This window comes from Vanacampus margaritifer, chromosome 5, assembly GCF_051991255.1.
Source record: "Vanacampus margaritifer isolate UIUO_Vmar chromosome 5, RoL_Vmar_1.0, whole genome shotgun sequence".
In the NCBI taxonomy this organism is placed as follows: Eukaryota; Metazoa; Chordata; class Actinopteri; order Syngnathiformes; family Syngnathidae; genus Vanacampus; species Vanacampus margaritifer.
Window position 1 is genome coordinate 24,371,053 of NC_135436.1, and position 27,045 is coordinate 24,398,097.

Sequence of the window (27,045 nt, forward strand, 5' to 3'; positions counted from 1 at the left end):
TTCATGACGTCAAGTTATTATTTAAAATTGAACGGTTTGAATAAGTTAAAAAAAAATGTTTTATTCATTTAACTTCAAATTTTCTACATATTATATAATATTAATATATAATAACTTCACATATTGGCATGATATTTTTTTAAACATTATTACGTAGAAAAGATAACATACAAGCTTCGAGGAAAAAAAACTTAAAATGAAGAAAGAAAAAAGAAAAAAATGGAAAAATTACACAAATAAAAAAAATACAATTAAAAACAATAAATAAAAAAGGAAGAGGCCGAAGTGCAGTACTACATGTCGCCAACAGAAAGCGAATCCCTGGATGGTTGAGGTTAGTATTTGGGTTTCGGTCCGTTTTTAATTTTCGTTGTTCAATAAAGTGTTTAAAAAAAAATGAAAATACTGTAATCGTGATGAAAGAAAGCGCTTTGAGGTCGAAAATCCGTGTGGGCGGAGTCAAATGTTTAGGTCCACCTGATGTTTAAAAATAATTTATTGTAGAAACTATCCCCTCGGTGAGCCATTCTGGAAAGTGTCTATCAGCTGGCCTGGGAATGCCTTGCGATTCCCCTAGAAGAACTGGAAATTGACAAGTCTTGCAAGTGTGAACAGTTCAAATGTATTTTAATCATAACAAAAATCAAACGAACAGTGGGCATTTTACAACAGTTCCTGAGTTTTTACACAAATCATGAACACAAAAGATTGAAACAGCACTGGACAGTAACTACTGTACTGTAAAATAACCATTTTGAACAGCGTATTGCCTTATTTACAATAAGGTACTAGGGAGGAAAAGATTTTGAGCATTTATGTACAATATTGAGGCAGAAGTGGACAATATGTCCGATATCTACAACCCAAAGAGTAGTAACACACAGAAGGTCACTTATACACAAACCGCACTCTAAATGTCATACATTGCCACCTTTTAATAGTACTGTATGTAAATACTGAATTTGCAGCAAAGTGGGATATATAGTATTCAAATCCACTGGGTAACTTGGACATGTAATGTTATCAATTGTAACTACTGTATGCTCAAGGCAGATAAATTGTGCCTCATGTTTTCTGATATCCTCATTTTCAGTCTGCTTGCTTTATTGCCTGTACAACTACGGTATGCACAATTACCGTTCAATTCTTGGCCACTTGGAAAAACAAGACAATAACACAATGTTTTTCTCACATGAGCACGGACAAAACACAAGGACTTCTGCAAAACAAGTTCAGTGTATAAAAAAACGTTAGAAAAGAGAATGTGTTCCAAAAACGTTTGCGATGGAACATTGCTCCAACACATCCCTCGACACCATCATTTAGCTAAATGTCACAGCTTGGAAGTGAATGAATGACTTTACTGTCTAGTAGAAATATGTTGGAAATAAAAAAATAAACTCTACAAGTGACATGTGGACAATGAAAGTAATACTGGAGAGTTCCATAATATAAAATCTGTCAACGCTATAAAAACATGAACTAGTGCCACAAAACCTATTGAACATTACTTTGGCAAGTTGGTTTGATTTTGATGTGCATCAGAGAGTAGTGTGCCATGTTACAGCTTAAACTTAAACCACCAGCGCCATTCTTGTTCTTCCTGAGCTCAGATGATGAAAGATGACTTGTGGCGGAAATGTCCCTGAGGGGAAAAAAAACACCTTTAGCCTTCAAGGAGCGTTCCTCCCTTTCTCACAATTTCAAACAGTTCTCAACTGCTTTCATTTGTCAAAATACTCAAAATAATCAACAATGACTACCGTCATTTTAAATGCTTGCCTGAAATCGGCTTGTTTACGTCACAATCCTTCAGATTTGCTCACAGACTATAGACAAACGTTTATATGTAAGCAATTGAAAAGTAAAGTTTTCAACTCAAAAATATGCAACATGTTGTACCTCATCTGCATCGCCATAGTCGACACCATCGGCCTGCGCCGGCCAACTGAATCTGTCGTAAAAGACAACACAATGAATGTGCATCTTGTCAAGTGAATAGATTGGCATTAAAAACTCACTCGTTTTCATTTTGGCCTTTTTTGGAGGAGAAGGCGCGTGAAATGCAATGCCAAATGCAGCCGATCACAAAGATGACTGCTATCACGCCGCCGACAGACTTGAGAACAATGTCGAGGATGTCAACATCATCTATAGAAAAGGGACAGACATTCTCATCTTAAAATATGTCCCAATATAGAATGAAGTCATTAGGTACACTAGCACAATCTAATGAGATTGTGTTTAATGCGCTCATTTATAACTGACGCTGTCAGCAACCATTTTAAGAGGTTTGTTATTGTGGTTGTAGTTTTGTGGAGATAGTGGACAACCTAAGGCACACCTGTGCAGTAATCATGTTGTGTAATCAGCATCTTGATTTGCTACACTTGTGAGACAGATTCGTAAACATTAAAATTGAGAGAAATATTTTAGGTTCAGCTCATTACAAATGTCAGCAACAGAAAAAGTTGTGCGCAAAATTTTTGGCCTCTTGGACCATTGTATATCATCCACACACTTTGCCAAACCACTTATGACCTTTACACAGTCTGTTAGCACCCTCTCTTGGTGGGAATTTGACAAAGCAGTCATTGAGATTTTTCCTTTTATTATAATTTTTTTTTAGGGCAGCACTTCTCAATTATTTTGTTACACACCCTCCCCAAAAAAGAAGAAAATACTCCCAATACCCGACTCTCTGCCTCGACTACAATTATCATTTGTCTATAAAATTGTTGCATGTACATCTCTGCAGAGACACCTTGCACAAACTCTAACAATGAGAGTAACACTGCCCCCTACTGTACTGGATGTGCAATTACAATGTATTCTAGCATGACCACAAAAAAAAAGATCCCTGATGTCACCATACAGATTTTTCGTGACTTTTTTCTGTTATTATTGAAAAAATACTATATGACAAAAATATTGTAAAACAGTCACATTTTTTGCCTGTAATTCATATCTTTATTGTTGTAACCATTAAAGGATTAAAAAAAAAAAGTTATATATTTTTTCATTAATCGGTTATCTGAATTTCATTCTGACAAATATTGCATCAGTCTTAAAAAAAAAAAAAATCCCTATTAGTTGGGCGTTAGTAATTACCAGTGCTGTTTAATTTAGGGCAACTGTAGCGTGAACCTCACAATGGTCCTGGTTTAATAAATATGTTAAGCACTGTGTAATAATTAATACACATTTGTTCGTTAGCTAATGTGTTATCATACATTCTGTATGGCCCTTGGAGGACTTCATAAAAACAAAAATAGAACTTGCATTAAAAGGTCGGTGCAGGTGTATCCAATGAAGTGTCCAGTAAGTATAGCTGACAAATCTTTTTGTCATCATGTGTGTGCGACAAATTACCAGAAGAACTATAGTAGATGGTCGCAGACAAACCACAAAAATCACTTTTTGCATACATACTGGTACACATAGTTGAAAGTGCAATTATGAGTGTACTTAGTTGAATTATGTATTCCAATTTAGAAATTATATTCATCATCTCCATAGTGTCTGATGCTGCTCAATCCCATCACATTCTAAGCTGTCCAACATTTTCTTCGTCGTTGTCAAAAGTGCACACGCAATCACACGTCACTCACAGACTTCCATCCACTGGGAGGGACACTGGGCGTGGCCGGCGTCATTCTTAGCCTGGCAGTAGTACTCCCCTGCGTCCTCCTTCCGCACCCTGCGGAATTTCTGAGGGGAAAAGTCAAGTCAGTCAAGTGACGCTCGGCTGCACAGTCAACACAATGCAAAAATGTTTTGCATCTGGCATTTACAGCCCACATAAAAATAGACAGTTTCTTATACGAGCTGTTTACTTTTGCTGATATGCTGAATGGACGAAAGTATTTGGGGCATGTGGGATTTACTGAGGAAGACTGTCAAGTAGAGGTGATCACATATGTGGAAGTCACAAGCAAGTCCCGAGTTGGGAAAATTGGTTCAAATGAGTCGCAAGTCAAGTCGCAACAAACATTCCAGTAATAGTGAAATAAGAATGAGTCGAGTCCCCCATTCATCTAGCATTCATCTGGCCAAAGCGGTGTCATACCAGGCTTCCGGTGTCGGTGTTAATGGTGTATGTGGCATTGATAAACTTGGGGGTGTTCTTGGGGTCCTGGGGAAGCTCCTCGTTGTTTTGGAACCAGCGGTAGACGGGTGCCGGGAAGCCCTCGTTCTCCAGACACCGGAGCTCGGTCGACGTACCCACCGTGACCGCCTCGGGCACGCTGCATCGGGGCACCACGGGTTTCACTGTGCACAACGTACATGTTCCGTATTGATTTGTCTCAAAGACAGACTTGTTATGAACACTTTCATAATGTTTATAAACAATAGCAGCCATCAATGTACTTTAGGTAGCATGAAGGCGACTGAAATGAACCTGAACCTGAAATGAATGGCGAAATCTTGGCTATGTTTGGGATTGCGCTAGCAGATGTAGCCCTTTTTTTTTCCTTCTTCGATTTACTGTACAGTACTTCCAAAAATTAAGTTGATGCAGCGAAAACAGTGGGTGAGGATGATAAATCCAGTGGATGTTGTAAATCGTACAAAGAACATCACAAGACTGCTCATTGGCAGAGTAGCCACTTGGGCTGAAAAGGACTGAGAACTAAACTTCCATCATTAATTGTGGAAGGCATTTTCTCATTCTTATGGATAAAATGCTTCATTGAGTTGTCTTTGAAAAATTTAGCAATGCATAGTGGCGATAAATAACACGTCTGTGACATGACTACAAGCAACAGAAAAGTCATTACTTATCCAGTCTCTCAAATCTCAATTGTCACCACGTCTATTTTTAAAATCTTCTTTTTACAGGTTTGACACTCATTCAAATGACAGCAGTAGACAAGAAGGCTAACCATTCATCCATCCATATTGCAAACCGTTTAATTCTTCACAAGCGTCACCATAGAACTCCAAATAACTTAATGCTACGTGGATCAAAGTTATGATTATGAATTTTGACGTCTTACTTAAAACGCAACAGTCTTAAACTCATTTGCTCCCAAAAACGTATAAACACGTTCTATTTTAAATATTGCCATGGTCCCAAAAACTTATTTATACAGTTTTTTTTTCCAAATGTTTTTTTATGCTACAGCATACTTGCTTTGATGCAGCTTGTGACCTGAGGAGATCGCTTAAAGCAATGGTAGTTATTACAAAAAACGGCCAGCAGGCGGCAGCAGAGTATAAGAGATCAACCAGGGCCATGTTGCAACAAGCTATTTGCACCAGTGTTTTCAACAGGTTTGTGAATAATGATGAAACTTAGCTACATTCTAATGCCAATTGCTGCAAAACGGAAACAGATACAAATATACTTTTTTTCTGACGAAAGAAGAGACTCTAATCTTTCTTTTGGTCGGTTCCATGTTTTTATAGGCAGCTATAGAACATAATATTCTGTGGGCCTTGCAAAATCAGTCCAAATTCAGTAAACCAGCCAGGAGCGAAGGGGGTTGCTTCAGAGAAAATGGCTGGGAGTGAACGAGAAAACCTCGAAAAGATTCATTCTAATAATATTCTAGTATAATAGCCACATTGTGATGTCACATTTCGGCAAAATTCAGAAGAACTGGCTCACAGTCATATTTGGGGGAATAGGCAGCAAGCAAAAGTTTTACTTAGTTGTTTAATTTCACACACCTCTGACTGCAAGACTAATGAGAATTTCATCAAAGTCCCTCTGATCGTCGATGGCGGCCACCTCGCAGCGATACTCGGCCGTGTCTGCGCGGGTGGTGTTAAAGATCAGAATGTTGGCCGGCTCTCTGAGCTGTGCCCTGTTCTCCAAGTCGCCTTTTGAGGAGTGAGAGAGCGAGAAAAAACACTTTACAATGGCTGATTGAAACACACAGCACGACTCGGGTCAGGTCACGAACGGAATTTAAAGCAGAGTTCTCTCAGTGCCATTTATTCTCCTCCGCTTGCTGTGTTAATTTACCTGCTATCTTCCTTTGGAAGTAAACATAGCTCGGGATACCGTTCCTAATCTTCTTCCACTCAATCCTTGGGTTGTTGGTGGATATGGACTCTATTAAGCAGGTCAGCTCGACGGCTGCGGAGCGGAAGGGGGAGACAAAGTTTAATGCAAATTAGGATAGAAAGAAAAACTACTTTTGCTAAAATAGGATGTGGCAACTTACATTCAAACTCGTTTGCCCACACGATCTTGTCTGTGGTTCGGAGGATTACTGCAAGCGATGATGGGACGTGGCCTGTGCAAAGACACAAGAATGATAAATAAAAACACTTAATGCTGAGTCACCCTGATGGAGTTTTCATTAGCAGACATTAGCAGCTGGGTCCCTCGCCTTATAAACAGAGGATTATCATGATAAACACACACACACAAGCTCTCAACGGCGAAAAGTATTAAACGCTTCCTATTTCTATCCAAGAAGATTAACCCAAAACCGAGCGAGGGTACGCACAACATCGAATCCACCACGTCTATATCGCTTCCCTTTATGGCGGTTAATTGGATAATAATGCGACTGGCGTTGGGTCACGAGAGGGGAAGCTCCGAATGTTCAATTGCCGCTCATAAAAACATAACGATACGGGACCGGGCCATAAATATTCCGGCGGTGACGGCCTTTTATTGTTCTGGCTTTTCTCCAAACGCAGGCGGAGGTTAGAGTGCTGACTTTGAGATTTTACGGGTACATTCATTTGTCAATTTATTAGGTATGGACACAGAGGCCCTCGGCGGCACAATTGAGGAGCTATATCAAAATGTGGTCACCTTATTTAGCCCCAGGAGAGGAGCAAAGCTGTAGAAATAGCTTAGTATGATGCATGATGCAAACACATAAACATACACTCTAGCCTTACACTGGGCCGGTGTGCCTGATGTTGTATTGAATTGGCAGGACAAAATAACCGATCCGCATGCCAGGAATGGAACATGATGCCTCAAACAAGTACTAGAGAAAACAAATGCATCATTTCAATAAACAAGATGGACAATCCTTGCTATTTCGCTATTCATGTAAGTTCCTGAGTGTGGTCTACACTTTATTAGCTAACAATTTTGCTGTGCGCTGGAAAGCCGCAGAAAGCATAACGTGCACCCTGTTAATAGTTAATAGGAAGAAAGCTAGAAGACCACAAGCCTGATGTTGGAACATGTCATCAGAACACTCCAGACCAGAGCATTATCTTCTTAACCATGATGTGTTGTCGCGTTGACAGGCGCACTCGCTTGACAAACTGAAGCATCGCTGCTAAATAATACATTTATGTCAGCTGTTGTTTCTACACACTGAACTATAATAATGTCAGCTTTCCGTGCAGGTAAAGGCCTTCACGTTTGAAATGTATGCAGTTTGTGAGCAATAAACAAAAAGTGTGGGCGCCGCAAAAAAAAAAGCAGAAGCGCAAATTACTTAACCGTGCTTAAATGTGCTGCATATTTAATCATCATTCTTGTTTGGCCCGGGGCACACAGAGCATACAGTAACTCTGAAGGTTTTAGCAGTCCTTGCTTGAGTGGACTCCTCAAAGCAATCTGTGTTATTTAAGTAAATGCCAATTTATTTTCAAATGCTTCAACGTCAAGGAGTAGGAGGCAAAGGTGAATCCGCAAACTAGGTTCATTTACATAAAATATAGAAATAGTGCACCATTAAGGACTATGCTACATTTGCGAACTTTATTCTCTTATTACAATTTGTTCTTGTAAAATGCAAGAATGTATAGAATATGTGTTACAAGTACCGGTATATATATAACAAAAATTGCATAATAAATAATGCTATGTATTGTATGTAATAGTACAACAATTACTGAACTTTATTTACAAAACAAAAAATGTAGCAATGGTCTGTACAATAAGCAAAATCATCATCATCGTTGTTGTCCAGGACCAAACAAAATCTTGTCCATTCAAAATACACCATAAATTAAACGTTGCTTTCTAAATAGTTCCACTTGTCTTGGAAAATTATTAATTTTACATTGCATTAATTGTGAAAAAAAAAGACTTAAAAAACATCTATCTTTTAATGTCAAAATTCTCATAGTTTGTTTTAAAATTACATTTTTTACTACAGTAAAAATGTATTCACATTAAATAATGATTTTTCTATTTATTTTTGAAAAATGATTTTCTCAAGCATTGTTTGCATCATTGTTGTCAGAAATATTTGTGCAAAATAAATGACAACTAATGTCACAACAGTATTTTATTTATTTATTTATTTTTGCAAAATTGGGAATTTTTAAAAACTAAAACATAACACTTTATCATCTTTGTTTTTTTTTAAATTTCAACTTTTGGGTTGCTTAAGTGTTTTCCCATGAATAATGTAAGAGTATTCATAAAATATGAGAATCCATTTGCACCATTCTTTTTATTACGACTAAAGTCTCGTAAAATTAGGATGTGTTAAATAAAAAAAGTTGCTAAAAATTCTTGTAAATTTACAAATTTTACGTCAGAATAGTTTGACTTTTTAAATGTCACATTTAATCTGACCTATTTTAATGTCATTGTTATTCGAAAATGTACATGGAGATGCTTTTGTATGAGTAGCAAGCGGGAATTAATAGAAGGTCATTTAAAAATGTGCTGTGGTGATGTTTTCACCATCCACTGGGCCTGTGATGATGATTCTCATGTAGTTAATCGTAGGGTACACATGGGACTTTACAACAACCCCAGCTGGGTCATGAAGGAATCCACACTCCCACTGGGGGTCGGATAAAAGACAACAAAATGGAGGCTGAAATTAAGACAAATAAAAGCCTCGCACACCACAAGACATCCGCCCTCTCCTTGTTCCCCTGCAGCTTTCTGACTAATTTAGAGGTCTTTATTCAAAGCAGCCCGCTACCACACGACATCACTCCCCTCGCCTCTAAGCAGGACGCCGCCGACATGCTCAAACACACACAGACACGCGCGCGCACAGTACACACACATGGTGGCCTGTGGGAGTGCTGAAAACACGACTCCTGCCCGAGCATCAAGTCGTATCAACGCGCCGCCGTGCACAGATGAGACGTGACTCCCAGGTCTCGGCTTCTGTCTTCCGTCTCTGACTTTTCCCACCCTGAACACGGTGGCGGGGGTCGGTTGAGAGCTATTTTTACTCCAGCTTGTGCCTGGACATCCTGAGAGACGCAAGGCGAGCATGTCCAGCAAACAATCCCCACGCAACTGGTGGATTATCCGTTAACAGCTTTGTCCACGGCGGACAGGCCAGAGGTGTAGCATTATGGCTTAGCAGTAAAGCGGCTATAAAGACATGAGAGGTTGTTGTCCCCCCCCCCCCCCTAACCACCACAACCCCCATCCCTGGGAGGCACTTTGGCATAGATGAAGCATGACATTTATGGATTCCGTGCTTTCATAACAGTGTATTGTGTTATTCTGTACATATGAACTACGTTTATTCAATTATATCAACGAAAAAGACGCTTGACGATGCCAGAGAAGCTAATAAGTCACATCTGGTGAGAGCCTGTGAAAGAGTAAATTAAATTATTAATACAGTGGAACCTTGGGAGTTTGAACGTATCGGAACTCGTACAATTCGGACTTTAACCCAAAAAATCGGAGCAAAAAATGCCTCGGAGTTTGAACTCATTTTCGGGGTTCGAACATCCAAGCAATGCAAGCTAAGCCGAACATACCTTGAAAACGGGTAGTCGGGTAAAACCGAGCGAAGTCGAGCAATGCCGAATGCTCACGTTGCAGTAGTTGAGACGATGCACTGCTCATTTCCAGTCAGATCGTGAATACTCTTGGATGTGCTCCATACTCGCGAGTGCATTTTGATTTTTTCACGACAATTTTCTTCGCCACGAGCGAGGAATTAGGAAGGAGATTATCGCGCCGTTGTAACTACAGCGACTACTTTTGTAAATACTAGCATGAGGACCCCCTTAGCTGTTTAACAACGTGCCTGGAGTCTAACAATATGCCCAATGTAAAATACACAAACTCAGCACTGAACTAAAGCTAGCATTTATTATCCACTGATGCCATCACACCACAACAAAAAAAGGTAAAGTATTTTTTATTGTTTAAATACTGTACAGGGTATAAATGTAAAAAACATAAATAGACATTAAAATAGGAATTTTCTGTTTTTGGAGCTTGGGAACGGATTAATTGCATTTACATTATTTTCTATGGGGAATTTTTTTTCCGAAGGTTGAACAATTCGGACTTTGAACACTTCGCATGAACCAATTATGTTCAAACTCCGAGGTACCACTGTAAATTATCAGAAAGTAATTCTTCTGCTTCACAAGTAAGACGTAATGAAGTATGAGAGTTATAATATTCAGTTGTAATAATACGAGAATAAAGTTCTAATGTTATTTACAAAAAAAGGAAGTCTAGTATTACAAGAAGGAAGTCGTAGTGTTACACGAATGAAAGTTGTAATATTAGAGGGAAAAAAATGATAATGACATGAGAATGGAAGTCGAAATATTACGAGAATTAAGCCCGAATGTTACAAGAATAAAGTCGTAATGATATAAGACTCAAAGATGAAATGTTACAAGAATTACAGTCGTAATATTATGAGAATTAAAGTGGTAATGAAAGTAATACCGTAATGAAAGTCGTAATATAATGAGAATAATGTTGTTATGTGACGACCCTTAATGTCGTAATGTGTTAGCAACGAAAGTAGACTTTACAAAGATCGGATTGGTTGGATCAGATGGTCCGATTTCAACTGTATTGAGATAATTTGCCAATCGATCTGCAAAATAAAACATAGCAAACAAATTCACTCATTCACTCCAGGGATTTTCTGTGCTGCCATTGTTAATATAATCCAAAATTCCACAGCATATACAGTTGGATTTTTAAATACTTTCAGGATTTTTGAGGGGGTCATGATTTTTTTGCCCCATTTTTTGTGCATTGAATGTTTGTCAGGATTTTTGGGAGAATTTGTAGGGTTTATTATGTTTTCCTAATGCCTTCCTATGATAATTTTGTCAATTAGTAGGCAGGGCTGGTCCCAATCCCCTGAAAGTAGTGGGGGTTGACTGTACAGTACATACGTTTTTTTTAAATAAATATATTGATCCATCTTCTGGCTGGATCGCTGATATTTTTTGAACTTGCCGTTCAGCTCCAAAATCCTGATAGTGTCAAGTCTAAATGAAAGAATAAAGTTGCAATACTGCAAGAATAAATTTGCATATATTATAAGAAAAGTCACAATGTACCGAGAATGAAAGTGAAAAAGACATTCACTAAGAGCTTCTCCCACCACATTGAAAATATTTTAAAGACATGATTGACAATTGTTCCTCCTAGTTCATCAAGGAGATGTAAACGAATGCCTGTCCCCAATCCAGTGCTTGTAAAATGTTTTCAGTGTTTTATTGAGGTTGTCACCCTAAGCAAAAATAAGGCCGTGGGAAACAAGAAGACAATGTAACATTAAATGATAATAGGGGCTGAGAATAAAAGCACTCATGCCACAATGGTGCCTCTGTAACACAATGCGGGTCAGCGTGAAGACAATATTGGGGAATGACCACAATAATCCCTGTGTATGTCTTAATCCGTGTTCTTCCAGTGACTCGAACATACGAGAGCTCATTCTGCTGCGAGGAGATAGTCACGTCCCACAATCCTCGTACGCGCCAAAATATGAACATAGCTATAAAAAGCCACTTTCCCAGACATTCCAGTGCAGCTTCGGCAAACATGCTGCGAGCGACTGGACCGTTGGGATCCACTATGTGAAAACAACCAGCGAGCCTGTTTGTCCTACGCTCTTGAGGGGGATGAGAAAGGAAGTGTTACTCAGCCGCTTTTGATTCAGTCAAGTATTCGACAATGATGCAATACTCACTGTTGAAACAATGAAGTCATTCTTAAGGTGTAAATAACTCTTTTTTTTTCTTTCTTTCTGTTACCCGCAAGGGGGATGACTTCATAATTAAGAAAACGGGATTGATCCCGAGAGGACATTTTGCATCGATATTCTGCCAACCATAACCGTATTTCACCACACAATGGTTGAATCGATGTAGTAGATGGAAGCATACAATGCAAACTTTGTCCTCATTCGGATAGTTATTAAAAAAAAACAAAAACGCTAGCACTTGGTTTATTAAAGCAAAGTACCGATAATCTACTCCATCGCTATTTCGCTCAAACGTTGTCAATCCTCTATTTGTAGTTTTTTTGTTATCCGGTGTTACTACGCCACTTAACTAACAAATGGAGAGAGAGAAAATCTGCTCAACCACGATTGGTACACAAGTGTATCATTTCTAGTACACGTCTCCTGGCAACATGGTGACAGAAAGTAAGACTCGACTGGACTTTAGACCAGGTGAAACCAGGTCTAAGTTGTGGTGCAGGTGGAGTAACGTAATTTGACGCAGGCTGACAGATTTTGAGCTCCGCTGATATATGTGTTGGACGTTATTGTATTTCATTTACAAATATGGCATTAGCGTGAATTGCATCACACAGGCGCACGGTCGGGGTGGAGGGCAGTGGAAGTGCCCACTTTGCAGCAGCAAATTTTACATCATCCACAAGTGGAGATTTTCTTCAAGTTCCTTATGAACATATTTGGCGTGCGCTGATCCCCTGCATGGATTCTAGATGTCCTGCGCTAAATTGAAAGGGAATGAGCGGAGCCATTATTTGAATCCGTACACCCACACGTGATAAAAAAAAAACAATTTTTGCATTAAAACTCTTCCACATAAAATGTATGAAAAAAAATCACATTAGTACAGAAAATGTAATATAGTAAATGTGCCACATTACTATCCACCGCTGACAAACGCCACACAGTGCGTTGAACAACTTATCTGCATAAATCACAAGCTAAAACTACTGGGAAGGGTGCGACAGGGGAGTCATCGGTAGCATCACCAGTTGTCTGATAAATGAAACTCTACCTGTCAGCGCGTTGATTCACACTTGGGTCAGGAGTTCAAGCCTTACGGATGCAATCTAGCGTTTATAGACGCCAGCCAACACACCCGTCGGCTTCCAGTCAGCAAGGTGGCCGCGCACACAGCAGCACGCACACACACGACATTAGCGACGGCACATCATCCCAACACCGGCCGCATCCGTCAGCCCGACTGCTCGTTCTTTGCGGGGTTGATGAGACGTCACCACCCGCCCCTGTGAGTGATTCGTCTCAGCGTCATTAGTCACCTGATGGCGACGACAAAATATTCGCGTATATACAAACAAACATGCGAACAGTAGACGTGAATTTAGGAATGTGTATGCATGACTACTTTAATGCAGAAAGTCATCATACTACCAGAATGACCAAATAAACACAAATTTTGGTAGCAAAACACTAATAACACTTTCTAAGTGTTAACGTTAAGCTTTAAATCAAAAAAAAAATCATCAGTGCAACTCGAGTGCCACGTCGGACCATACTAACCAAATGTATGACAAGTATGTCGTTTCAGATGTGGACAAAATATGTGCATACGTGCTCGTAACATATTTCATTTTTCATAAATTCACAAATTTGTACTCGTTCGTGGCATAATGGATAAGGTGGTCACCCCGAAAGGGTGGGGTCACAGATTTGAATCATTTTTGTTTTTACTACAATTTCTTGACAACAGCTTGTATTCTTTGAGGGTTATGGACCGGTTAGGGTTAGGCTGGTAATGCCGATAGCAGCCAATCTTCGGTGGCAAAACAAAACAAAATGAAAATTTCATGAAAAGACACAGAAGGGGTTGAAGGTTGGCAGTAACCACGCCCAGTGCATGACTCAGTCCGGCAATTGACCAATCAGAGCCGTTCGCTGCAAAATAGCGCTACCAGGACAGTTGCAGGTCACGGCAAAAATATCCACTGCCTATCTGTATAAACGTGTAAAGACAACGGTTTTATTTGATAAATTTGCTACAATCTTAAGACTTTTTTTAACCTGTATGGGGATCATTGCTAAATGTTAAGGTGTGTGACTTATGGCATTATTTTTGTCATATGTTCTACTCTTTGGGTTTAAGATGTTTGAAGTCAAAAGGGTATTAAAAAGAAACTTCAAACCACCAGTTTGCATTATTTCAACCGATGCTAAAACATATATCAGTATTCGATTCCCATATAGTACAGCTTTTGCAAGGGCTCATTGGATTCTTCAGGTGCACATTCATATCACCAACCTTTTTATTCTGTGTTACAATCGAACAAAAGCAGCTCGTTTCAGCGTTCCCCGTAAATACACATAAAGCGCCCTCTCTCTCACACACACAGCCATTATTTACAGTAGTAGTGAAGTGAAGCAGCATGGACGGTCTACTTACACATGATGGAGCACACAAGACAAAGTGACGCCGCACACAAAGCAGATGTTGTCCTGCTTTTCGCCATCACGACCGACATGGCAGCTGACCAATACACACGTCACGTTTAATATTAATAACACTACTCAAAACAACACCGCGATCTTAATTAGCAGCTGTCTATCGCGAACTAAATCTAGTCGAGGAGTAAAAACCTGAACTACTAACGCGGACTCCAAAGCGTTACAGAGTTGGTAACATGACAAGCTACGTCATTGTCCTATTTGACCAAACGTAGTACAACACACGGTCTCGCGTCTTTCGTTTTCATTCAACCTGTTTACGTCGCGCTAACGCAGCACCAGCTGCTTCGAATGTTAGCCGAGGGAAATCCAGCTGCCGCGGCAGTGATGATAAAGACGTTCTCTAGTCTACGAGCGTCCGTAAAGGCGACACACGCATATGGACTGCAACATAGAGGTCTTACCGAGGCTCGTGCACAGCACACAACACGCTATCAGTCGCACAATCGCCATCTTGCAGCGTCTCATTTGTCGTTCGCGGCTGCACACACGCTCGCCACCTCGCAGAAGGTACGAGGGGATGGAGGGGGACACGGAAAGAAAGAGAGAAAGAGAGCGAGAGAGAGAGAGCGACAGAGGGCTGGTGGATGTTGCCATCGACCAGTTTCCATAGCTACAGTGAGATTTGCTAAACCCCGCGTGATGTTTCGCAGGCTCCAAACACCTGCTGAAGTTAGGAGATATGTTGTCACAAGCAGTAACATTCTCACATTATTAGCATTGTGGCAAGTGGCAGACGTATTGATATTTTCTAAATAGATGAATAAATTATAAACATAAAATGAACACTTCAAAGGCATATATCATAAAAATAGCAACATAAAAAAAGAATACTAAAGTACATGCTCTATACATGATTTACTGCCCACATTGTTCTTACAAATTTTTATGTCGAGTTTTTAGGACAAGCAATGCAGTTAAAAACGCTGCCATTCTGATGTGTCAACTTGGAGGACTGCTCGGAATTTTCAGCATTACGACCTTATTGGTGGGCATTTTTAACCAACACTTGTCATCCAACTGGAGAATGGCTTCATCGAGTAGGGGATGAAAAAAAAATGTTGAGAAATAATCCGGTTAAGACCTTTTCACACTGCATTTAGTTGGGTGAAGCTGGCCATCGCATTTGTGGGGAGGGGCAGAGACAACGGTCTGGAGTGTTGTGGCACGGTGTGGCAAGAGGACATTTGCTGCAAGGGTGAGAGGCGCCTTGAATAAAAACATTTGCAGTGTAGTAAGCCTGTAAGTTCACGATGAGGGCAAAGTTTGGGATGCATTCACGTACAAGGGCACAGGGGCGGAAGATGGACAGGAAATGCATGTTCATCACTTTTGACGTTCTTGAAGACCACGGCATTTATATTGATGGATAAACGATAACAATTCACAATTTGATGCCAATTCATCCAAAGTGGAAATTAACTTGCACCTTTAAATGAGAACAAAACTATTTGCCTGAATTTGGGTTTGTTGGATTCTTAATTGTATTCCACATGTGCAATTTAGATTGCATTGAAATTACAGTTATTGTATATCTGATTTTGTCATGCGATCATGCTTAAATGAGTTTATACTTGTCAATGGCCGGTAGGTGGCGGTATAAACCCAGGCGTTACTGTTGCTGCGCCATATGCTGCCGTGCCTTGACTCCATCGTGCCATTTAGAGCAACAATACTGTACACTCATCCATCCATCCATGTAAAATATATATATTAAAAAAAAAACACATTGTTACATGCATTTTTATTTCAGGCAATATAAAAATGTGTTTTGCTTTGTTTATGCCATGTCTCCATCATGTAATTTTCGAGTAACAATTCACTTACTATTTATTATATTACACTTGCTGAGAAAAGGACACACACACGCCTTCAAGTGTGAACAGTTCAAATGTATTTTAATCTAGATAAATATCAGCCATCAACAATTGACATTTTACAGCAGTTTTTATGCAAATCATCAACACAAAAGTTAGTGCCACAAAACCATATTGAATAAGTTTTTGATGTGCATCAGAGAATGGAGTGCGCCATGTTACATCTTAAACGTCACGACCAGTGCCAATTTCTTGACTTCTTCTTGTGCTCAGACTCTGGAAAATAACTTTATGGTGGGAGCGTCACTCTAGGGCGAAAAAAAAACCACATCTTTAACTCATTTACTGCCATTGACGGCTATAGACGTCAAAAATTCAGTTGAACTATTTCTTTTTTGTTAACAAGAGTGGGAAAACCTGGAAAAAATGTATTGTACATTTAGAACAGATAAAATTTGTGATTAATCTTGATTCAACAAAAAATAAAATATTAAAAGGAATTAGAGGCGTCAGACAATTAAATTGTTTAATTGTAATTCATCACATGACTTAAATAGTTAACTCATGAATAATCACATTTTATATATGTTCTAAATGTACAATAATTGTTTTCTAGGTTTTCATATTGTTAACAAAGTGGAAAAAAAAGTAAAACTGATAGAAATAGTTCCAATTAATTTTCTATAGCCGTCGATGGCAGTGAATGAGTTAATCTTCCAGGAGGATATATTATAAATTTCAAACAGTTCCTGGTTGACTGAATTTGTCAAAATACAATCACACCCCTAGCCACTTTACTGCAAGCCAGTTCAACTTTGGTAACACAAGCACAGTGAGCAGAGCGATGAAGCAAACAGTTAAAGTATTTTCACTCATGAACGCAGAACTTCATCAGCACCAAGAATGTGCTGCTTCTACGACGCCAACACTAATTTGTGCTAACACTAGCTCTGCTTAGCGGTTAACGTCGCTCGCAATCCCTCAGAATTCTCAACAGTCTGCTCACAGACACATTTTTGAAAATATGCAAATAAAGCATTTATTCGAAGAGAATAAACATTCACCCAACTGCCAATATCTATATGCAAGCAACTGAAAAGTACATTTTTACATACCACTGCCTCCACCTCCTCAAACTTATATGCTCAATTTTGTACCTCGTCTGCATCGCTGTAGTCGACGCCATCGTTCCATTCTGGTCAACTGAATATGTCGGAAAAGATGACACGATGAAAGCAAATGTTGTAAATGCAGGAGTAAATAGATTGCTATTAGACACTCACTTGTTATCTTTCGAGCCTCTTCCAAATGGATCCACTCACAGTAGCCCAGACACGTGTTCAACACCACGATCATGACAATGTTTACTAACAACACAATTTCCCTGAAGTAATATTGGTCTACAGGAAAGATAAGATATTCTTAAAACATGTCCCAGTATACATAATGATATCATCTTTAATGTGCTCATTTATTACGCTCTGCATCCATTTTTTTTTTTTTGTGATTGTAATTTTGTAGAGATCTTCTACTGATATGCCACACGAGAGATTTTTGAGCAGTATTTTAGAGCTCATGAAAAATGGCAGCAAAAAAAAAAAAAAGTTGTGTTACTGTGGATTTTAGCACAATAACACATTGATTACTAATTTTAAATGTAATTGTCCAAAATAAAACTTTTTTTTTTGTTACCTTTTTTGTAACGGACTTCTTCTGACTTTAAAGTTAAAAATGCTGTAGATAAAAAAAAAAATACTAAGATAATATTATCCCCCAAAATAAGTTATTCAAATCTTTACATAATAAGTCATTCATTCAAAAGTGAATTCGCAGATTAACTGGTTATTGGAATAAAAATAATAATAATAATTTTTGCTCTGAGCACATACGCTGATTTTTGAGCAGTATTTTAGAGCTCATGAAAAATGACAGCAAAAAAAAAAGTTGTGTTACTGTGGATTTGATTCTTTAGTGTATTTTAGCACAACACCACATTGATTACTAATTTTAAATGTAATTGTCCAAAATAAGACTTTTTTGTAACGGACTTCTCACTTTTTTTTTTTGTAAAGTTAAAAATGCTATAGAAAAAAAAAATGACTAAGATAATATTCTCCCCCAAAATAAGTTATATGCTGATTTTTGAACAGTATTTTAGAGCTTATGAAAAATGGTAGCAAAAAAAAAAAAAAAGTTGTGTTACTTTGGATTTGATTCTCTAGTGTATTTTTATAAAAATAAATAAATTTTAAATGTAATTGTCCAAAATAAGACTTTTTTTTTTTTTAACCTTTTTTTGTAACGGACTTCTGACTTTTTGTTGTTGTTGTAAAGTTAAGAATGCTATAGAAAAAAAAAACAATTACTAAGATAATATTCTCCCCCAAATAAGTTATTCAAATCTTTACATAATAAATCATTCATTCAAAAGTGAATTCGCAGATTAACTGGATATTGGAATAAAAAAATAAAAAAAATGCCCTGAGCACATACGCTGATTTTTGAGCAGTATTTTAGAGCTCATGAAAAATGGCAAAAAAAAAAAGTTGTGTTACTGTGGATTTTATTCTTTATAGTGTATTTTAGCACAACACCACATTGATTACTAATTTTAAATGTAATTGTCCAAAATAAGACTTTTTTTTTTTTGTAAAGTTAAAAATGCTATAGAAAAAAAAAATGACTAAGATAATATTCTCCCCCAAAATAAGTTATATGCTGATTTTTGAACAGTATTTTAGAGCTTATGAAAAATGGTAGCAAAAAAAAAAAAAAAGTTGTGTTACTTTGGATTTGATTCTCTAGTGTATTTTTATAAAAATAAATAAATTTTAAATGTAATTGTCCAAAATAAGACTTTTTTTTTTTTAACCTTTTTTTGTAACGGACTTCTGACTTTTTGTTGTTGTTGTAAAGTTAAGAATGCTATAGAAAAAAAAAACAATTACTAAGATAATATTCTCCCCCAAATAAGTTATTCAAATCTTTACATAATAAATCATTCATTCAAAAGTGAATTCGCAGATTAACTGGATATTGGAATAAAAAAATAAAAAAAATGCCCTGAGCACATACGCTGATTTTTGAGCAGTATTTTAGAGCTCATGAAAAATGGCAAAAAAAAAAAGTTGTGTTACTGTGGATTTTATTCTTTATAGTGTATTTTAGCACAACACCACATTGATTACTAATTTTAAATGTAATTGTCCAAAATAAGACTTTTTTTTTTTTGTAAAGTTAAAAATGCTATAGAAAAAAAAAATGACTAAGATAATATTCTCCCCCAAAATAAGTTATATGCTGATTTTTGAACAGTATTTTAGAGCTTATGAAAAATGGTAGCAAAAAAAAAAAAAAAGTTGTGTTACTTTGGATTTGATTCTCTAGTGTATTTTTATAAAAATAAATAAATTTTAAATGTAATTGTCCAAAATAAGACTTTTTTTTTTTTAACCTTTTTTTGTAACGGACTTCTGACTTTTTGTTGTTGTTGTAAAGTTAAGAATGCTATAGAAAAAAAAAAACAATTACTAAGATAATATTCTCCCCCAAATAAGTTATTCAAATCTTTACATAATAAATCATTCATTCAAAAGTGAATTCGCAGATTAACTGGATATTGGAATAAAAAAAAATAAAAAATGCCCTGAGCACATACGCTGATTTTTGAGCAGTATTTTAGAGCTCATGAAAAATGGCAAAAAAAAAAAGTTGTGTTACTGTGGATTTGATTCTTTATAGTGTATTTTAGCACAACACCACATTGATTACTAATTTTAAATGTAATTGTCCAAAATAAGACTTTTTTTTTTTTGTAAAGTTAAAAATGCTATAGAAAAAAAAAATGACTAAGATAATATTCTCCCCCAAAATAAGTTATATGCTGATTTTTGAACAGTATTTTAGAGCTTATGAAAAATGGTAGCAAAAAAAAAAAAAAAGTTGTGTTACTTTGGATTTGATTCTCTAGTGTATTTTTATAAAAATAAATAAATTTTAAATGTAATTGTCCAAAATAAGACTTTTTTTTTTTTAACCTTTTTTTGTAACGGACTTCTGACTTTTTGTTGTTGTTGTAAAGTTAAGAATGCTATAGAAAAAAAAAAACAATTACTAAGATAATATTCTCCCCCAAATAAGTTATTCAAATCTTTACATAATAAATCATTCATTCAAAAGTGAATTCGCAGATTAACTGGATATTGGAATAAAAAAAAATAAAAAATGCCCTGAGCACATACGCTGATTTTTGAGCAGTATTTTAGAGCTCATGAAAAATGGCAAAAAAAAAAAGTTGTGTTACTGTGGATTTGATTCTTTATAGTGTATTTTAGCACAACACCACATTGATTACTAATTTTAAATGTAATTGTCCAAAATAAGACTTTTTTTTGTTGTAAAGTTTAAAATGCTATAGAAAAAAAAAAATACTAAGATAATATTCTCCCCCAAAATAAGTTATATGCTGATTTTTGAACAGTATTTTAGAGTTTATGAAAAATGGCAGCAAAAAAAAAAAAGTTGTGTTACTGTGGATTTGATTCTCTAGTGTATTTTTATAAAAATAAATCAATTTTAAATGTAATTGTCCAAAATAAGACTTTTTTTTTTTTTAACCTTTTTTTCAGACTTTGAAAAAAAAAAATAGCCTTTTTTTGTAACGGACTTCTTCTGACTTTTTTGTTGTTGTAAAGTTAAAAATGCTATAGAAAAAAAAATACTAACATAATATTCTCCCCCAAAATAAGTTATTCAAATCCTTACATAATAAGTCATTCATTCAAAAGTGAATCCGCAGATGAACTGGTTATTGGAATTTTATTCTGCCTAATAACGCATTGGTAATTACCACTGCTGTTTTTTTTTTTTTTTTTTTTTTTTTTTTTCCCAAAATTACCACTGCTGTTAATTCAGGGCAACTGTGGCGTAAACCTCACATAAAGGTCCAACAATTATGTTAAGACCAATTTGTGAGACAAACTACTTCTAGAAATAAAGTAGATCAGGCCAACACTACTAGAAAAAAATATCATCATTTCAGCATTTCATAGTCGTCAAAAGTGCACACGCAATCACACGTCACTCACAGACTTCCATCCGCTTGGCGGGACACTGGGCGTGGCCGGCGTCGTTCTTGGCCAGGCAGTGGTACTCCCCCGTGTCATTCAGATTCACATAGCGAAATGTCTGAGGGGAAATGGCAAGTCAGTTGATCGTAAACGTGGGGGGTGGGGTGGTGGGGGGCTTCGTACCAGGGTTCCGGTTTTAGTGTTCATGATGTAATTGACTTTGGTCCTCATGGAGTTTAGAGGAAGCTCCTCGTTATCTCGGAACCAGCGGTAGACGGGTGCCGGGTTGCTCTCGTTTTCCAGACACCTGAGCTCGACCGATCTGTATCTGTAGACCGACTCGGGCACACTGCATTGGGGCACCGCGGGTTTCACTGTGCACAACAACAGTCAATACAAAGTATTAAAAGTGCAAGTCAACCCTAAACATTTCTTGACAACAATATGCTACACGTGACTTCACGAATCTAAACATGACATTCTGATTAATATTACATTTGCGGAATATGAGTTATGCGGCAAAATCCAGCCGTTTGTATCCATCTCAGGGGTCGGCCATTTGGCCACTTGCTGTCGACTAAAGATGACATCGCAGTCTAAAACAGCCTACCTGTTTTCTGAAGCTGCGCTGTGATTGGTTGTTACCTAAGACCCGAGAGGCAAAATGGCCGACCCCGGAGATGGATAAAAATGGCTGATTTTGCTGCTTAACTCATTTTCCACTTACGGAATATTAACCAGAATACCATATTTAGACTAGTGGGGCTGCATAAAACATATTATTGCCCCCCCCACCAAAAAAAATGGATTGACTTCCCCTTTAAGGGTCATTCCATCTCAGATCAAACAAAGCGAGACTAAAACGATCGACAAAGTTTGAGTAAAAACATTCTACTACTGATCAAGGGCGCACACGGTAAATCATTTTTCTACATTTGAAGAAAATTATACCAATCGGTCATAGTTTGAAACTAATTTGTTTTGTGATAGTTCATTCGTTTACATGCTGTATTTAAGCTAGCAACACATTAGCACATTCTGTTTCTTATGTAAACGCTAGGAGAAAGCGAGAGCATAACGATCGACAAAGTTTGAGTCAAAACATTCTACTACTGATCAAGGGCGCACACGGTAAATAATTTTTCTACATTTGAAGAAAATTATACCAATCGGTCATAGTTTGAAACTAATTTGTTTCGTGATAATTCATTCGTTTACATGCTGTATTTAAGATAGCAACACATTAGCACATTCTGTTTCTTATGTAAACGCTAGGAGAAAGCGAGAGCATAACGATAGACAAAGTTTGAGTAAAAACATTCTACTACTGATCAAGGGCGCACACGGTAAATAATTTTTCTACATTTGAAGAAAATTAGACCAATCGGTCATAGTTTGACACTAATTTGTTTCGTGATAGTTCATTCGTTTACATGCTGTATTTAAGCTAGCAACACATTAGCACATTCTGTTTCTTATATAAACGCTAGGAGAAAGCGAGAGCATAACGATAGACAAAGTTTGAGTCAAAACATTCTACTACTGATCAAGGGCGCACATGGTAAATCATTTCCTACGTTTGAAGAAAATTAGACCAATCGGTCATAGTTTGAAACTAATTTGTTTCGTAATAATACATTCGTTTACATGCTGTATTTAAGCTAGCAACACATTAGCACATTCTGTTTCTTATGTAAACGCTAGGAGAAAGCGAGAGCATAACGATCAACAAAGTTTTAGTCAAAACATTCTACTACTTTTCAAGGACGCACATGGTAAATAATTTCCTACGTTTGAAGAATATTATACCAATCGGTCGTAGTTTGAAACTCTTAATTTGTTTAGTGATAGTTCATTCATTTACATGCTGTATTTAAGCTAGCAACACATTAGCACATTCTGTTTCTCATGTAAAAGCTATAAAAGATTTTGTCTTTACTTCATAAAAAGAGCTTTAATTTCATGTTTCGTTAATAGTGAAAGTATTTGCTATCATTGTGTTCACAATAGGAATGTATATTTGTTGCTCCTATGTAAAAAACACTTTTTTAAAAAACGTTTTTTGGGATGAAACTGAATGCAGACATCCGAAAAACAATGTAAAAAACAACGATGAGTTTCAGATTTTTTTTTTTTACATTGAATTGTATATTTGGCTATAACAAGTATATTATATTTGAACTATATGAGAGGTCTTAGCTACAAAAAGAAAGAAGTAATCAGATGTTATTTAAATTACATTCTTAATGACAAATATTGATTTTATTTCCATTTCAACCCTTTTAATTTTCACGCCGTGAGTGGTGTTCTATGACAGTTTGCCTGAAACTGTATGGAAGAATAAAACACGCAAAAAAACATCAGAGATGTGGAGAGACATGAGAGTTCGGAATGGACACATTTCGGCATTTCACGCACCTCTAATTTCAAGACGAATATTAATCACATCAAACGTCTTCTCGTCGTCGAAGGCGGCCACCTCGCAGCGATACTCGGCCTCATCTTCGTAGATGGCGCTGAAGATCAGAATGGTGGCCGGCTTCATGAGATGCGCCCTGTTCTCCAAGTCGCCTTTTGAGAAGAGAAAGAGAAAAAGAGAAAACTTTGTTTTTTTTACAATACTGAGTATGATTTGCGTCAGGTCACAAACGGAAATCAAAGCAGAGTTTAATTTACCGACTATCTTCCTATCAAAGTAAACATAGCTCGAGGTGCCGTTCCTAATCTTCTTCCACTCAATCCTCAGGTTGTCGGTGGAGTTGGACTCAATTTGACAGGTCAGCTTGACGGCTGCGGAGAGGAAGGTGGGAGAAGTGCAATGAAAATTGACAGGAAAAGAAAGTTACTTTTGCTCAAATCAATTGCAGAAATACGTTCAAACTCGTTTGTCCACACGGTTGTATCCAAGGTCTTGACGATTACTGCAAGTGATGATGGGACGTGGCCTGTGCAAAGACAGAAGAAGAAAAAAAATGCTGAGTCACCATGATGTAGTTTTCATTAGCAGCTAGGCAACTCGCCTTATATAATCAGCGGAATGTCATGATAGATAAACATACACACATGTTGGGTCTACATTTCTAGTGGGGACATCTCATTGACATAATGCATTTAAAAATGTCCCCACAAGGGCACGCGGTCCCCACAATGATAGTAAAAACTAAGGGTGGGAATCTTTGGATGTCTCACGATTCGATTCCGATTTTTGGGGCCTGCGATTCGATTCAGAATCGATTTTCGATTAGGTACAATTTTTGATTCAAAATGATTTGATTGACAATGATTTTTGCTTTAATCTATAGGTGTTAACCTAATTCTGGTTACTTAATTCTGTCTGTTAGCGAGAGCCACTACATCGTGATAACTTACATTGATGTTTCTGCATTTGGCAATTTATTATTATATTATATTATTAGTATGGGATTTTTTTTAATGGGCTTTAGGTGAACTGATGAATACACACACGCTCGCACGCACGCACGCACGCACGCACGCACACACACACACGCACATACACGTACTCACCCACATACAAAAAAAAAAAAGTAATTATATATATATATATATATGTGTATATGTATATATATAAAATAAAATAATTTAAATCAAATCGATTTGGGGACATTTCAAATAGATTCTGAATCGTACTAAATGTGAATCGCGATTCTTATGAGAATCGATTTTTGGGCACACCCCTAGTAAAAACCCAGAAAATGGTCCCAATGTGATATAAACCTACACACACACGTTTGTCTTACTATCTTTGTGGGGCCATCACGTTGACATAATGCATTTCCTCGCCCCTTCTCCTAACCCCAACCATCAAAAATGATTGCCTACCCCTAACCTCAACCATAACCCAATTCAACCCTAAACTCTAAAACCAAGTCTTGACCCTCAAAAAGAGGTCTAAACTTGGACAGGTGGGCCCCACAACTCTGTGAATCCCAGAATGTTGGCCCCACTATGTGACAAAAACAAGACCACACACACTGCAATAAGACGTTTTAAACACTTCCTATATCGCCAAGAAGATTTACCCAAAACAAAGTGAGGGTACCAGAGGTGGGTACTATACTCCGTAACATTTATTTGAGTAACTTAAAAAAAAGTACTTCTAAGATTAGTTTTACCACACAATACTTTTTACTTTTACTTAAGTAGTGCGAAGAAGTAATGCTACTCTTACTCCGCTATACTGGGCTACACTAGAGTCGTTACCCGCCGCCCCATTCATACATAGATTTACTGTACCATAAAAAAACATTTTCACGTAAGTGCTCCGCTTGACCTAGCGATGTGACCTTCACAAAAGAATCGAGTCTTTTGAATGTGCCGATTAAATTAGAACCGAGTCTTTTTAGAGACCAGTTCACTCCCCTAAAGCAGAGAGTTTGGCCAACTCGGTTTTCAGTAGGCTATACCAAGATGGCGTCCATATGTCATGTGACCAGCAGTTCGCTGTGATTGGTCAACTGCTGTTCACGTGACAAATGGACGCCATCTTGTTACTCTGATTGAAACCAAGTTAGCCAAACTTTCTCTCTGAGTAGAGTCCATTTTGGTGACGATTAATAGCATTTTTGCGTTATTAAGTGACATTTACACGTTTACAATTTTGCTCATAAATTTCCAAGGATATGTCAACTTTCAAGCACAACTGTATGTTACTGATGTGACGTTCGTGAGTCTTTTGAACGGCTCGTCACTGTGAACGATGGGAATCGAGTCTTTGTAGAGAGCCGTTCAACATCTAAGACACAAGAAATTATCTCAAGCAATTTTTGATCACTTTAAATCGGTGTCAATTGCGTAAAAATCACAGATGAAGTGCGGACAGACCTACGCTAGGCTATCAATTTGTCAAAAAATATAGAAGCCTACAGGGTTTTCAATTTGACACGACTGACCGCGATGCGCATACAAAATAATTTGCATAAATTCCTCCTGCATTGGCTTCAACGGTTTCTTCCGCACCAGACGACCTCTCGCTTCAGTCGATCAAAAGCAGCTCGGTCGTCCCAGCGTCGCGGACATGAGTCAAGTGAATCAGGAAGGACAGCGTACTTACATATGAAGGCGTACAAAAAACAAATCAACGCCGCACACAAAGCAGATGTTATCCTCATGGTTTTCGTTATCTCGACCCTCATGCGCTTAAACGTGTGATACGAATAAGACGACCGTGACGTTACTCGGCAGTCGTCTATCACGAAGTAAAGTCGCGGACTGGAGTAACTGCATTACTAACTTGGTCTCTGATGCGTTAAAGGCTTGGTACATCGTTGTCCTCTGTGAGCAAACAAAGTAGAACACGTAACCGACACGTGTTGTTTCTTCTCTTTGAACCTTTTACGATGTCATAATAATAATTTGCGTTCTCTGAGTGTCCATTAAGTAATGGTGTGCGATACTGCAAATTTTGCTATCGATACGATACCAAGGAAATACAGGGCCGGTATTATGGTATGTATATATTTTTAAGTTAACTCATTTACTCCGAGGTATTTTCACAGAAGCAACCCCCTTCGCTCCCTGCTGTTGGGCTGATTTTGCAAGGCCCACAGAATATTGTGTTGTATTTCTATAAAAATATGGTTAGTTAATAACAAGGTTATTTTGGTTGACTAAAACAAAACAAAAAAAATAAAAACTAAATAACTAAAACTAAAATTCAAAAAACATTTTCGGTATTGAAATAAAGTAAAAATGAAAATGCTTTATAAAAAAAAAAAAAAACTAACTGAAATTACATTTTAGATTTACAAATCTAACTAA

General features: G+C 37.4%; 2 protein-coding genes across 5 annotated transcripts; both read right to left on the reverse strand.

The window, feature by feature from the left end:
• Positions 1-610: 610 nt before the first annotated feature.
• Positions 611-14,957, reverse strand: jam3a (junctional adhesion molecule 3a). Of its 2 annotated transcripts, none has more exons than XM_077567007.1 (9): positions 14,786-14,957; positions 6,177-6,248; positions 5,975-6,088; positions 5,677-5,829; positions 4,070-4,272; positions 3,612-3,711; positions 2,022-2,151; positions 1,903-1,954; positions 611-1,645 (listed from the first exon to the last, which is right to left on the reverse strand). In XM_077567007.1, exons 1-9 carry the CDS (start codon positions 14,847-14,849, stop codon positions 1,610-1,612), a joined length of 924 nt encoding a protein of 307 aa, XP_077423133.1. In that variant the 5' UTR covers positions 14,850-14,957; the 3' UTR covers positions 611-1,609. The 2 variants fall into 2 exon arrangements, with proteins under 2 accessions (XP_077423133.1, XP_077423132.1); XM_077567006.1 differs by lacking the exon at positions 14,786-14,957 and adding an exon at positions 14,320-14,678.
• A 1,295-nt stretch (positions 14,958-16,252) lies between these two features.
• On the reverse strand, positions 16,253-26,518 carry LOC144051859 (junctional adhesion molecule 3B-like). 3 transcript variants are annotated; one of them, XM_077565391.1, is made up of 9 exons: positions 26,339-26,518; positions 24,141-24,212; positions 23,944-24,057; positions 23,686-23,838; positions 21,451-21,641; positions 21,286-21,385; positions 17,482-17,598; positions 17,314-17,401; positions 16,253-16,506 (listed from the first exon to the last, which is right to left on the reverse strand). In XM_077565391.1, coding segments are annotated over exons 1-9 (918 nt in total). In that variant the 5' UTR covers positions 26,421-26,518; the 3' UTR covers positions 16,253-16,505. The 3 variants fall into 3 exon arrangements, with proteins under 3 accessions (XP_077421517.1, XP_077421518.1, XP_077421516.1); XM_077565392.1 differs by having other exon boundaries at positions 17,356-17,401; positions 26,339-26,515; XM_077565390.1 differs by lacking the exon at positions 16,253-16,506 and having other exon boundaries at positions 16,513-17,401.
• Positions 26,519-27,045: the final 527 nt, after the last annotated feature.

Coding starts and splice junctions, on each gene's coding strand:
- jam3a (XM_077567006.1), bottom strand. CDS start 14,398: ATGTCGGTCGTGATGGCGAAAAGCAGGACAACATCTGCTTTGTGTGCG. Junction 4,273..5,676: donor CATTAGTCTTGCAGTCAGAG/GTGTGTGAAATT, acceptor CGTTGTGCACAG/TGAAACCCGTGGTGCCCCGA. Junction 1,646..1,902: donor ACTATGGCGATGCAGATGAG/GTACAACATGTT, acceptor TTTTCCCCTCAG/GGACATTTCCGCCACAAGTC.
- LOC144051859 (XM_077565390.1), bottom strand. CDS start 26,420: ATGAGGGTCGAGATAACGAAAACCATGAGGATAACATCTGCTTTGTGT. Junction 23,839..23,943: donor CTTTGATAGGAAGATAGTCG/GTAAATTAAACT, acceptor TCTTCTCAAAAG/GCGACTTGGAGAACAGGGCG. Junction 17,599..21,285: donor CGCCAAGCGGATGGAAGTCT/GTGAGTGACGTG, acceptor TCTTTCCTGTAG/ACCAATATTACTTCAGGGAA.